This window comes from Eretmochelys imbricata, chromosome 5, assembly GCF_965152235.1.
Source record: "Eretmochelys imbricata isolate rEreImb1 chromosome 5, rEreImb1.hap1, whole genome shotgun sequence".
Classification (NCBI taxonomy): domain Eukaryota; kingdom Metazoa; phylum Chordata; order Testudines; family Cheloniidae; genus Eretmochelys; species Eretmochelys imbricata.
In genome coordinates this window covers 61,803,821-61,816,746 of record NC_135576.1, presented here as the reverse complement: position 1 = coordinate 61,816,746, position 12,926 = coordinate 61,803,821, and the positions used below count along the sequence as shown (strand labels likewise).

Genomic DNA, 12,926 nt, shown 5'->3' with positions numbered 1-12,926 from the left:
TATAAAAATCACTTAATCTCCCTGTGTTAGAAACAGCTGAATACATTATAGGAAAAGTAATTACTTCCAAAAAGGTGCATGCTGGGTGTGGTGCTCAGGGATCTCTCAGTGCTTCAGGTGCTTGCAAAATCTCTGCTTTCTTCTATGTCCAGTTCCAACTGGCTGTGCACAACGGCAGGCACTTCAAAGCACCTTGCCCAGACTCTGTCTGGGAAGCTCAGCCTTAAAGGCTCAGATCCTCATTGCCACTCCTGGAGGAAGCATGTGGTGAAGGCAGGAATTTGGCTGCCTATGCCCCACTATCTACCTCTGTGTCTTTTAAGTTATTCTTGAAAGCAAAGACCTAAAAATGGTAACTGAAAATGATAATTGAAAGTAGGTTTGCCACCCATCCAGGTTTTCTGAGGATTGTTCCTTTTGTGAGGTAGCTGTCCTGAGAATTCTGTAAGGATGCTCAGTAGATACTGCCAGCTCTCCACTTTTACAGCCTCAGAATCACTCCAGAGTCCCATTTTTTTGTACCTCAGAGGTAGCAACCATAAATGAAAATGATATTGCAGGGTTGGAAACAGTGATTGGTTAGTTTTGAGGCATCATTTTCTGATGTCCCTTATTCCAGAGACAAGACTTCTGGGTACAGTGTTCCAGTGCTGAGGGTGTGTAGCCCATTTTGGGGGTTTCTGTAGGCCACCAGCTTGTAGTTTATGCTTTGTAGGGGCCAGACAATGACTCAGTGAGTCAGTGGAGCTCTGGGATGGGGGTGAGCAACTGCATCACCTGAATGGAGGCATTATGTTTGTATCAGGCACCTAGATATTACAGTGATGGTTGCATTAAAATATATATAAAACAAGTAATCTTAACTTCGCCCTGAAATGACACAGGGTTGGGGGTAGCAATTTAATATGGTCTTTGAGATCAGTGTTATCTAATCTGAGACCACAAACACTAAACTGCATTAATCCTAATCATATACTTATGGCACAGTATCACTAGAAGGCAGAGTTAGGGTTCTTTGGGTTGTGCATTTGCACCCTTAACTCGTTTATATTTCTTTCAAGTATAACCTTAACTCTGAATTTCCTGGGTTTACAATGTCTGTTTTTATTGCAACGTCCCTGAAACATATTTTACTCTAAATTACTGAGCCATACTCTCAGCATTGACTCCATCTTAGTTTAGTTTTTGTCTGGGAATAGATAGATAGAAACTAGGGAAATACAACCTACATGGAGCTACTATAAGGTGGATGCATAACAGGTTGAAAAAACATTCCCAGAGAATAGTTATCAGTGTTTCATAGTCAACCTGGAAGGGCATATCAAGTGGGGTCCTGTGGGGATCTGTTCTGGGTCTGGTTTTGTTCTATATCTTCATCAATGATTTAGATAAATGGCATAGAGAGTACACTTATAAAGTTTTTAGAAGATACCAAGCTGGGCAGGGTTGCAAGTACTTTGGAGGATGGGATTAAAATCCAAAATGATCTGGACAAACTGGAGAAATGGTCTGAAATAAATAGGGTGAAATTCAGTAAGGACAAATGCAAAATACTCCACTTAGGAAGGAACAATCAGTTGCACACATACAAAATGGGAAATGACTGCCTAGGAAGGAGTACTGCAGAAAGAGATCTCGGGGTCATACTGGATCACAAGCTAAATATGAGTCAACAGTGTAACACTGTTGCAAAAAAAGCAAACATCATTCTGGGATGTATTAGCAGGAGTGTTAGAAGCAAGATGCAAGTAGTAGCTTTTACTCAGGCCAATACTATAGTGAAAATGCCTTTCCCCCTGTTACAGCTCGTCACCATGGTGTTACAATGTAACCCGGGCCTGACCTATACATAAAATTTAGGTCCACATAGCTACTTTGCTCAAGGATATGAAAAAAACCACCTCCTGCATGGCATAGCTACAGTCTACACTAACCTAACCCCGGTGCAGATTCAGCTAGGTTGATGGAAGAGTGCTTCCGTTCAACCTATCTACCATCGATCAGGGAAGTGGTGTTCCTACAGCAATAGAAAAACCCCTTCCATCACTGTAGACTCTGCCTGCACTATGGGTTACACCAGCATCGCTACGGCAACATAGCTGTGCCACTAACGTCCCCATACTGTAGACTTGGCCTGAGTATGAGGCTGGTCTACACTTAAAAGTTGGGTCTGCAGAGCTACAGTGCTCAGGATTGTGAAAAATTCATACCGCCAACGTAACTCCTGGGCTAGACATGGCTAGGGCAACAGAAGAATTATTCTGTCAACCTAGCTGCTGCCATTTGGAAAGGTGGACTAACTACAGTGATGAAAACCCCCTTCTGTTTTTGTAGGAGGTGCCTGCACTTCAGCACTACAGAAGTATGGCTGCAGTACCACAGCTGTACTGCTGTCGTGCCATTAGTGTAGACATGGCCTAAGAGACGCCCCACACTCACTGAAAACACAGTGATAAATTTTGCTCTCATTTACGCCCATGCAAACTTTGTGAGCAGAATTTGACCCACAGAGGTTAAAGTGGGGAAAGCTTTCCCCAGTTCTGTTTTTTATTACTGAATGACATCATAAGGTAGGTTTCAGAGTAACAGCCGTGTTAGTCTGTATTCACAAAAAGAAAAGGAGTACTTGTGGCACCTTAGAGACTAACCAATTTATTTGAGCATGAGCTTTTGTGAGCTACAGCTCACTTCATGCATCCGATGAAGTGAGCTGTAGCTCACGAAAGCTCATGCTCAAATAAATTGGTTAGTCTCTAAGGTGCCACAAGTACTCCTTTTCTTTTTGCATCATAAGGTAGGAAAGCATGACATGCCCTTCCTAATTCCTACAAGCTCTTCCCTTGTGGGTGTATGTTCCTGTCTGTTAGGCTGTGAGATCCTTGCTGGTGTGATTCTGATACTTCATTATATCTCCTGGATTAACTGCAACCCTCTGTAGTAAATACTACTTTGAAAGGGGTTTAACAGCTAATGTCTCGAAGTAACATTGTCCCATCCCATAATCAAACCAAAAGCAAGTGTAACTGCTCCAGGTGATAGTAGAGTGCAATTGGCGGTTTGATAGTATGAAGGATAAGAGAGCCTTGGATCAACAGTCAAATGATCTATTCAGTCTTAAAGCAAGCATGGGTATTGTTTAACGAGGTGGGCAGTTCTTGACGATAGGCAAAAATCTCTACAAGGTGATGAATGGAGAGGAGATACGAGGGGAGGATTTACAGGAGCTGGAGTTCAACAAAGTCAATGGATGCTCACTAACTCCATTAATGTTTCTTTGTTGCACTAACACAGGAACCAACACTGTCTTACTGGCTGAAAGAGAGAGAGATAAGTCTCCCAATGGTTTTAAAAACTGGGACTTCATGTCTGTTCACACATGGGGAGAGAATCCAAAAGGCACTTGGACTTTGAGAATTACTGATGTGGTAAGTATGCGTGCGTGCTAATGAGCCAAGTATATGAGTTGGGGACATAGACCAGTGGATCACTAACATCATCCAGTACAGAGAACAGCTGGAGTTAGTTCAGTGAAAAGCTAATTTATTTAAAAACAAAACAAAACATGCACTTGGATAAAAGTGAAAAAGGACAGGCTAAAGAGATAGAAACTCAAAAGATTGGGCCAAATTCAGCTGTGTAAAACCAGGATAACTTCATGGAAGTTTCAGAGTAGCAGCCATGTTAGTGTGTATTCGCAAAAAAGAAAAGGAGTACTTGTGGCACCTTAGAGACTAACCAATTTATTTGAGCATAAGCTTTCATGAGCTACAGCTCACTTCATCGGATGCATTCAGTGGAAAATACAGTGGGGAGATTTATATACACAGAGAACATGAAACAGTGGGTGTTACGAGAGTGATCACTTAAGGGGAGCTATTACCAGCAGGAGAGCGGGGGGGGAAAAAACCTTTTGTAGTAATAATCAAGGTGGGCCATTTCCAGCAGTTGACAAGAACGTCTGAGAAACAGTGGGGGATGGGGAGAGGAATAAACATGGGGAAATAGTTTTACTTTGTGTAATGACCCATCCACTCCCAGTCTCTATTCAAGCCTAAGTTAATTGTATCCAGTTTGCAAATTAATTCCAATTCAACAGTCTCTCGTTGGAGTCTGTTTTTGAAGTTTTTTTGTTGGAGGATGGCAACTTTTAGGTCTGTAATCGAGTGACCAAAGAGATTGAAGTGTTCTCCAACTGGTTTTTGAATGTTATAATTCTTGACGTCTGATTTGTGTCCATTTATTCTTTTACGTAGAGACTGTCCGGTTTCACCAATGTACATGGCAGAGGGGCATTGCTGGCACATGATGGCATATATCACTTTGGTAGATGTGCAGGTGAACGAGCCTCTGATAGTGTGGCTGATGTGATTAGGTCCTATGATGGTGTCCCGTGAACAGATATGTGGACACAGTTGTCAACGGGCTTTGTTGCAAGGATAGGTTCCTGGGTTAGTGGTTCTGTTGTGTGGTGTGTGGTTGCTGGTGAGTATTTGCTTCAGGTTGGGGGGCTGTCTGTAAGCAAGGACTGGCCTGTCTCCCAAGATCTGTGAGAGTGATGGGTTGTCCTTCAGGATAGGTTGTAGATCCTTGATGATGCGGTGATGAGGTTTTAGTTGGGGGCTGAAGGTGATGGCTAGTGGCATTCTGTTATTTTCTTTGTTGGGCCTGTCCTGTAGTAGGTGAATTCTGGGAACTCTTCTGGCTCTGTCAATCTGTTTCTTCACTTCAGCAGGTAGGTACTGTAGTTGTAAGAATGCTTGATAGAGATCTTGCAGGTGTTTGTCTCTGTCTGAGGGGTTGGAGCAAATGCGGCTGTATCGTAGAGCTTGGCTGTAGACAATGGATCGTGTGGTGTGGTCTGGATGAAAGCTGGAGGCATGTAGGTAGGAATAGCGGTCAGTAGGTTTCCGGTATAGGGTGGTGTTTATGTGACCATCGCTTATTAGCACCGTAGTGTCCAGGAAGTGGATCTCTTGTGTGGACTGGTCCAGGCTGAGGTTGATGGTGGGATGGAAATTGTTGAAATCATGGTGGAGTTCCTCAAGGGCTTCTTTTCCATGGGTCCAGATGATGAAGATGTCATCAATGTAGCGGCAAGTAGAGTAGGGGTATTTGGGGACGAGAGCTGAGGAAGCGTTGTTCTAAGTCAGCCATAAAAATGTTCGCATACTGTGGGGCCATGCGGGTACCCATAGCAGTGCCGCTGATTTGAAGGTATACATTGTTCCCAAATGTGAAATAGTTATGGGTGAGGACAAAGTCACAAAGTTCAGCCACCAGGTTTGCTGTTCTTGACAGCTTGTAGTCCATCTTTGTGTGGAATGTTGGTGTAGAGGGCTTCGACATCCATAGTGGCCAGGATGGTGTTATCAGGAAGACCACCGATGGATTGTAGTTTCCTCAGGAAGTCAGTGGTGTCTCGAAGAAAGCTGGGAGTGCTGGTAGTGTAGGGCCTGAGGAGGGAGTCTACATAGCCAGACAATCCTGCTGTCAGGGTGCCAATGCCTGAGATGATGGGGCGTCCAGGATTTCCAGGTTTATGGATCTTGGTAGCAGATAGAATACCCCAGGTCGGGATTCCAGGGGTGTGTTTGTGCGGATTTGTTCTTGTGCTTTTTCAGGGAGTTTCTTGAGCAAATGGTGTAGTTTCTTTTGGTAACGCTCAGTGGGATCAGCCCCCAACTAAAACCTCTCCAACGCATCATCAAGGATCTACAACCTATCCTGAAGGACAACCCATCACTCTCACAGATCTTGGGAGACAGGCCAGTCCTTGCTTACAGACAGCCCCCCAACCTGAAGCAAATACTCACCAGCAACCACACACCACACAACAGAACCACTAACCCAGGAACCTATCCTTGCAACAAAGCCCGTTGACAACTGTGTCCACATATCTATTCAGGGACACCATCATAGGGCCTAATCACATCAGCCACACTATCAGAGGCTCGTTCACCTGCACATCTACCAAAGTGATATATGCCATCATGTGCCAGCAATGCCCCTCTGCCATGTACATTGGTGAAACCGGACAGTCTCTACGTAAAAGAATAAATGGACACAAATCAGACGTCAAGAATTATAACATTCATAAACCAGTCGGAGAACACTTCAATCTCTCTGGTCACGCGATTACAGACCTAAAAGTTGCCATCCTCCAACAAAAAAACTTCAAAAACAGACTCCAACGAGAGACTGTTGAATTGGAATTAATTTGCAAACTGGATACAATTAACTTAGGCTTGAATAGAGACTGGGAGTGGATGGGTCATTACACAAAGTAAAACTATTTCCCCATGTTTATTCCTCTCCCCATCCCCCACTGTTTCTCAGACGTTCTTGTCAACTGCTGGAAATGGCCCACCTTGATTATTACTACAAAAGGTTTTTTCCCCCCCGCTCTCCTGCTGGTAATAGCTCACCTTAAGTGATCACTCTCGTTACAATGTGTATGGTAACACCCACTGTTTCATGTTCTCTGTGTATATAAATCTCCCCACTGTATTTTCCACTGAATGCATCCGATGAAGTGAGCTGTAGCTCATGAAAGCTTATGTTCAAATAAATGTGTTAGTCTCTAAGGTGCCACAAGTACTCCTTTTCTTCATGGAAGTGCAACTATCAGCAGAATTTAGATTTTAATAATTTATCATGCTGTATATACTCCTCATATGGCTGAAGAATAAACATTTAATGCAATTTTTATGTGATTTTGGAGTGGAATGTGTAGTGGCTTATTTGCAAATTTGTTTCCTGGGGAGTAAAGCACAAGGAGAGGTCTAGTCTCTTCTTGGTACATGTGCATAATTTTCATAGACTCAAAAGCTTGTGAGTCTATTAATTCCTGTTGACCTCAGAGAACAATTCTAATGTATATCTTCCCCTATATTGGCTCTCAAAGTAATGAACGATCCACAAGGATTATAGCTAAGAAATCTAGAGATATATAATACATGTTTACTAAACCATATGGGAATATAGATTACAACAGTGAGAGGTTTGAGGAGAAAGCTGCTTGGTAGATGACTGAGAAATCATTCTCTTCAAAGGGAGAGCAATCAATCCAAGCTCACTCACCTATCGAGAATTGCACTGAAGTAGTTTGGTAATAAGCTTGTCACTAAGGGCAGATCCTATCAGGTGCTGAGTGCCTCCTATGAGACATATGAGTATCCAACCACTTTGGTCTCTATGGTCTCTATAGAAATCAGTGGGAATTGAAGGTGCTCAGCACCTTTCAGGATCTATCCTTTACACCTTAGTCCTGGAAAAGGAACACTGATTCTGTTTTTCTCCATGGGACATCTTTAATTGGAGGATCACCATGTAGGGAAATAAATGGTGCATTGTGGAATGAGAGGAACTTGTAAGTAGCAGGGTAATGCCAAGCACATAGCAGGTGAAGAAGGCAGCAGAAACAAACATTATTCTACACCCGGAGTAGTGTTAATACACTACAATGTAGGACTTGTAGGATTGTCAGATAATCCCATGGTTAGAGGTGCCCTAATCAACAGCTCATTGTAACAAGGCGTAACATTTCTTGGAATGTATATAAGAAGAGCATTTTGTTTTTAGTTAGATGGATAGTCATGTTCCATCTTCAAATACGAGGTACCTGAACTGTCATACAAACCCCGCTTTGCCCTCCCTGAAAAACATTTCTTCAGCTTCTGGTATTCTTTGTTATTCCAGAAACAGTTTCTCACACTACTGAAGCATACTTGTAATTATAGCTACCCAATGAGATCCTCACTTAGATTTACTGCTAATTTTAAATAGTGTTCGTTGCCTTTAAATCTCAAGGCTAGTAAGGTAAGGTTTTATTAGAATGGATGGATCTTCAGCAGCTGTCTTAGTTCAGGTAGACAGTTGAGCAAGAACTCCAAAGATGATGTTTGTTGAAAACATTTTCCAGAGAATTCCATACTTGACTTTTCCCTTATCAGATTTTAAAATTACTGTATTACATAGTCCCGGTCCCAAAACCTATTGCTTGCAGTAGTGAGCAGTGTTACTACTGTACAACATTATTGAAAATCACAGTGCAGAAATCACTGTCCAGTGACTCAGAACAAGTACTAACATTATGAAATATCTGGTTTAGTAATTTTTGACATTCTGTACTATATTTCCACCTTTAATGACTAAACTAATGATAATGATACATATTAAAAACATACATGTACTTTTGGCATATTTGGGATAGTTTAGAATCACTGGACTCATTCTTACCTTCCACTATGCATCATACATTATGTATCATATTGACGGTATCTTTCAGTGCTTGTAAATCAGCATCTAAATTTACATTTAAAAAGTACTATAAACCATTTGTGTGACTCCTGTCTTTGTTGACATCTGCTGTCCTCTCTCTTCTTCTCTCTCATTCCCTGAGTCTATGCTAATACAATACTCATGCTTGTCCTTTAGTCTAGGAGAATGCAGAATGAAGGGAGAATTGTGAATTGGAAATTGATTTTGCATGGCACTTCTACTCAACCTGAACACATGAAGCAGCCTCGTGTATACACATCCTACAATGCAGTGCAAAATGACAGAAGAGGAGTGGAGAAGATGGCAGACTTTGTAGAGGTATCAGTCACTTTGTGGTGTTTCCTACATATTTTACTTTTAATTCTTAAAACAATTTAGAAAAATGGTGGTTTGCTTTTATGAATGTGCCTATCTCTCTATTCATTTCACCCAGCCCTTGTTCTTTTGTGAGCTGAGTATTGTGATGTGATATGTACCAACAATGGACTGTTTAATTTATCTTGTGGTTTGATATGACATGATATGAGAGACCTCATGATCATTTTATGATATCAGTTCTCAAAATGAACTATCCACTCAGTCTGTAAAGAAGGTGAATAGTGGCGGGGTGGGGGGGAGGGGGGACAATCAAGCTGCGTTTTAGGGTCTAATCACTTATAATGATTCCAGTGGGAGTAGGATCAGGCCCTAAAAGAGCATGCCAGCTCTGGTGCCTGCTGTGAGTTTTGGAATGAAGCACACTACAAATGGTTCTATATAGTTTAGGGAACCTCTGATCCTGAATGTTTTTCTGGTAACTAGAGCTGTTGCCTTTGGTTCCTTTTTCTCCTCTTTCTTTGCTTGGAGGTGAACTGCTAATTATTTTTGAAAAATAATGTTTCAAGCCTCTGTGTCTGGGAGTTGGTGCCAGATAGTATGATTATACTGCTTTGCACTTTTACAATACCTGCTTATCTGAAAGTTTTTCATAGCATTCACAGGCATTAACTACATAGTCTCACATCAGCCCTAATAAGTAGGTAGGTATATCATTAGGATATATTTAGATATCAATTCATCAGCCACTGAAGTAGTTGTGTGCACAGCAACAGTCCACAACAGTGTATAACAGGAAGAGAAGTAAAACTGTAGTCAGCTGACACTGCAGGGGGAATGGTGGGCAGAATGTATCTGGACATCATTTTCATGTCTCATCTGAAACAGCACCCCCAGCAGAAATGTATTCATTATTTTGGTGTATTGGTATAGTCCTGTTTGAGAGGTGAAAATGCCACCTACTAAGTCACCACTTCATGCACCACCTCCTGAGAGGTGTTCTTTCCAAGTTCGTACCCAATCCAATTATATTTACCTTTTAAGATCTGCAGGGATCACTATATAATGTAGGATGGTAGCTAGATACACAGAATGGGTAACTGGCTAGTAGAGTCCAAATTAACACTTTTGTGATCTGTTACTTATTTGGGATATTAAACATTTTGCACGAGATATTTGCAATCCTTTTCCTGGTGCCAATGGTTACTAAATGATCAATATAGCATTTATTTAAACACACAAATCCCTATTAATAACAAGACCTACTTCAGTCAGCATTTCATTGATACCTAATACTTTTGATACTGTTCTGTATTTTAGGATCCTACCACACAAGAGAACCTGAGTGCAAAACCCAAGGTCACCGAAGGTACCAGCAGCAGCACTGATAAAATGGGAGACAAAATCCTGTCAGAGGCAATGCTTCGTCTATTGCAAAGTGCTTTTAGCCGGCACATGACCCAGAATCGAGCACCAAAGAAGACTCCAAATGAAAAGTTAAATATTCCATATGAACATTTCTATCAAGCCCTTGAAAAATTAAACAAACCCTCCCAGTTAAAAGACTCTGAGGACACTCTGTACAGTGACTACATTGACCTTTTTTACAATGCCAAACCATACAAACATAGAGATGATAGACTGCTGCAAGCCTTGGTTGATATTCTGAATGAAGACAACTAAAATGTAGGGTATGGCACTGAGTTGGAAATATTCATGCTCCCCACCCCCACTGCCCTTTTCTGAAGTATATTCTACACTTTACTCATGTGATTACTACTTTGATTGCTTCATACTTAACCAGGATGTGAAGCAGGGTGGGAAACAGATAGGAAGTGTAATTTGTTCATGGCGAGGCACTAAGCTGAAGGGTATAAGTGATCGCTCTATTACAGGGGTTCTCAAACTTCACTGCACCACAACCCCCTTCTAACATCAAAAATCACTACATGACCCCAAGAGGGGGGACCAAAGCCTTAGCCCATCCGAGCCCCACTGCCCCGGGCGGGTGGGGGGTGGGGAAAGCCAAAGCCCGAGCCCCACTGCCCCAGGTTGGGGGCACGGGCAAAGCCCAAGGACTTCAGCCCCAGGCAGGTAGCCTATAAACTAAGCCCCACCACCCAGGGCTGAAGCCCTCAGGCTTCGACTTCAGCCCCTGGTCCCAGCAAGTCTAACGCCAGGCCTGGTAACCCCATTAAAATGGGGTCCCGACCCACAGTTTGAGAACCACTGCTCTATTCAAATCTTGTCTTCATTATCACCAAAAGAGGTAGTTTCTTCCTTCTGGCATGAAATGCAACTATATTCCTCTGAAAAACTACAGCTCCACTTCAAACCCTTTTTCCTTTCCCTGTTGTTTTCCACTTGATTCCTTTAGCAGGCCGTGGTTTTGAACAGGACTGCCAGTGCTACACGAACTGCCAAGGAATGGGGGAATACCATCTTCCCTTGTAGTGAGCATATCAGTTCTTCTTATACCTGGTATTCTCATAAGACTTAATGCTGGCTGCAAATTCTGTCTCAGTGCAAATTCTAGAGCAGAGAGGAAGCTTGCAATGGGTTTGAGCTTTGCAGATAGTTATAAATCAAGAGAATTCAGGAGTTTAACTATTCCTTATGATCCATGGCTGGAAGAAAGTATTGGACTTGATTCTTATGACACACCAGGGAGTTACTCCTGATTTACACTAATCCAGAGTCACACTGGTGTAAAAGAGCTTGGCATCAGTAACTACAGTGTTGGAAATATTGCACAAAAGCCTGTGACCAGCTTGTCTTCTCCCTAATCTCACTGTGGCCTAGGGAAAGGACTTCTATCCATAGAGAACACGGCAAGACTGGATGTGGGTATGCCAATGGCTGATTGCAACATTTCTTAAATCTTTCGGAGAGGTGAGGGGCAAATGGAGAGAGAGAGGAAAACAAGATAGGAAGAAATCGTATGGGCCTGAAAAAGGAAGGAAAGAATAGGTAAGAGGGGAAAAAAGGATGAAAGGGAATGTGACTAAAGAGGAGGCAGCAGTCAAAGACAAGGAAGAGAAAAATGAAAGGTCAGAAGTCAGAAAAGAAAAGAGAGGAGGGAGAGAGAGATGGAGGGAAGTCCCTCAGAATGGTTCCAGCAGCTCTTGTCAAATAAAGTGCTGCATCCAGAAGATCTGATTCAAACTGGGAGGACTGGCTGAGTGGAGTGGTCAGATCACCTTATCTAATGTAGGAAGACATAATCTGGGACAAAATGGCTGAGGGATGGTGGATGTCAGAGTAGCAATGTTTCATACATTTATTTTAATTGAAATCAAAATGGGTACAGGGGTGCTGGAGCTAGGGGTATGGAGTGGCTTCCATCATATACAGAGTTTACAGTTTTGTTCAGTGGCTTTCAGCACCCCCACTATACAAATTGTTCCAGTGTCCCGGATGGGTATATGATTTGTTACTCATAGGGTCAAAAAATAGCACACAGCTGAATATCCTTCTAAAAAATTGAGGGAACCCTGGGCAGGGGAATACAAAGTCTCTAAATGAAATGGAAAATGCAGTGTTTCTCTACAATGCCAAAGATACCTGAATAGATATTGACTAGATTTTACATCATCTATCTATCTATCTATAGTTTCCAAACAGCTTTTAGAAATACTTGTCACTGTTTCAGTATCTCCATTTCATAAATGATGCTGGTATCTCTCAAACTAGGAGCTTAACATTTTGCTAATACTTCATCAAATTGGACACAGACTTTCAAAGCTGTTGTGAAATTCTGTTATTTAAAACAAAACCTGGTTACTCTCATAGTAACGACTGTTAAATTAACCAATAAAAAATAGCAGGATTTCTTTTATAACAACTTTGAAAATCTCTGATTTCTCATTCATTCCAGTAGTAGTATACATTTCTAGGGCCTAATTCTGCATGAAGCCAGCTTTACACTAATGCAACTCAATTGATGTAAGGAATTTCTCCTGATTTACACCAGCATGAGTGAAAGGAGAATCATATTCTACCCACTTCTCAAGGTTGTGACTTCCTGTTTGATTTGTCTCTTGTTACTAAATCTCCTCTTCTCTCTGTGCTAATTTGCAACATTTTCTTTAGCATGGAAAGCAGTCAAAATATTGAAATGGTCCAAACCAAAAAGCATTCTCATGATGTTCCTTAATTCTACTAGCATTTAGAGAGACAGGCAGTTCAGAGACGACTGGCCTTGACTAATTTGAGAGGTAGCACTGGGCAGGAGGAAGTGCAGGACAATTTCCACTCACATTTTAATTTTCAGAACTGGGAGCTACCCTGTCAAGAACACAACACTGTTAGGATGTGTGTACAGCTGAATG

At 41.9% G+C, this 12,926-nt stretch overlaps 1 protein-coding gene across 1 annotated transcript in view; it reads left to right on the top strand.

The window, feature by feature from the left end:
- PCSK1 (proprotein convertase subtilisin/kexin type 1) overlaps positions 1 to 10,278 on the top strand; it is a 34,737-nt gene extending 24,459 nt beyond the window's left edge. Inside the window, exons 12-14 of the mRNA XM_077816333.1 lie at positions 3,292 to 3,425; positions 8,437 to 8,598; positions 9,916 to 10,278. Coding sequence (XP_077672459.1) covers positions 3,292 to 3,425; positions 8,437 to 8,598; positions 9,916 to 10,278 — 659 coding nt within the window. The remainder of the gene's footprint in view (positions 1 to 3,291; positions 3,426 to 8,436; positions 8,599 to 9,915) is intronic.
- Positions 10,279 to 12,926: the final 2,648 nt, after the last annotated feature.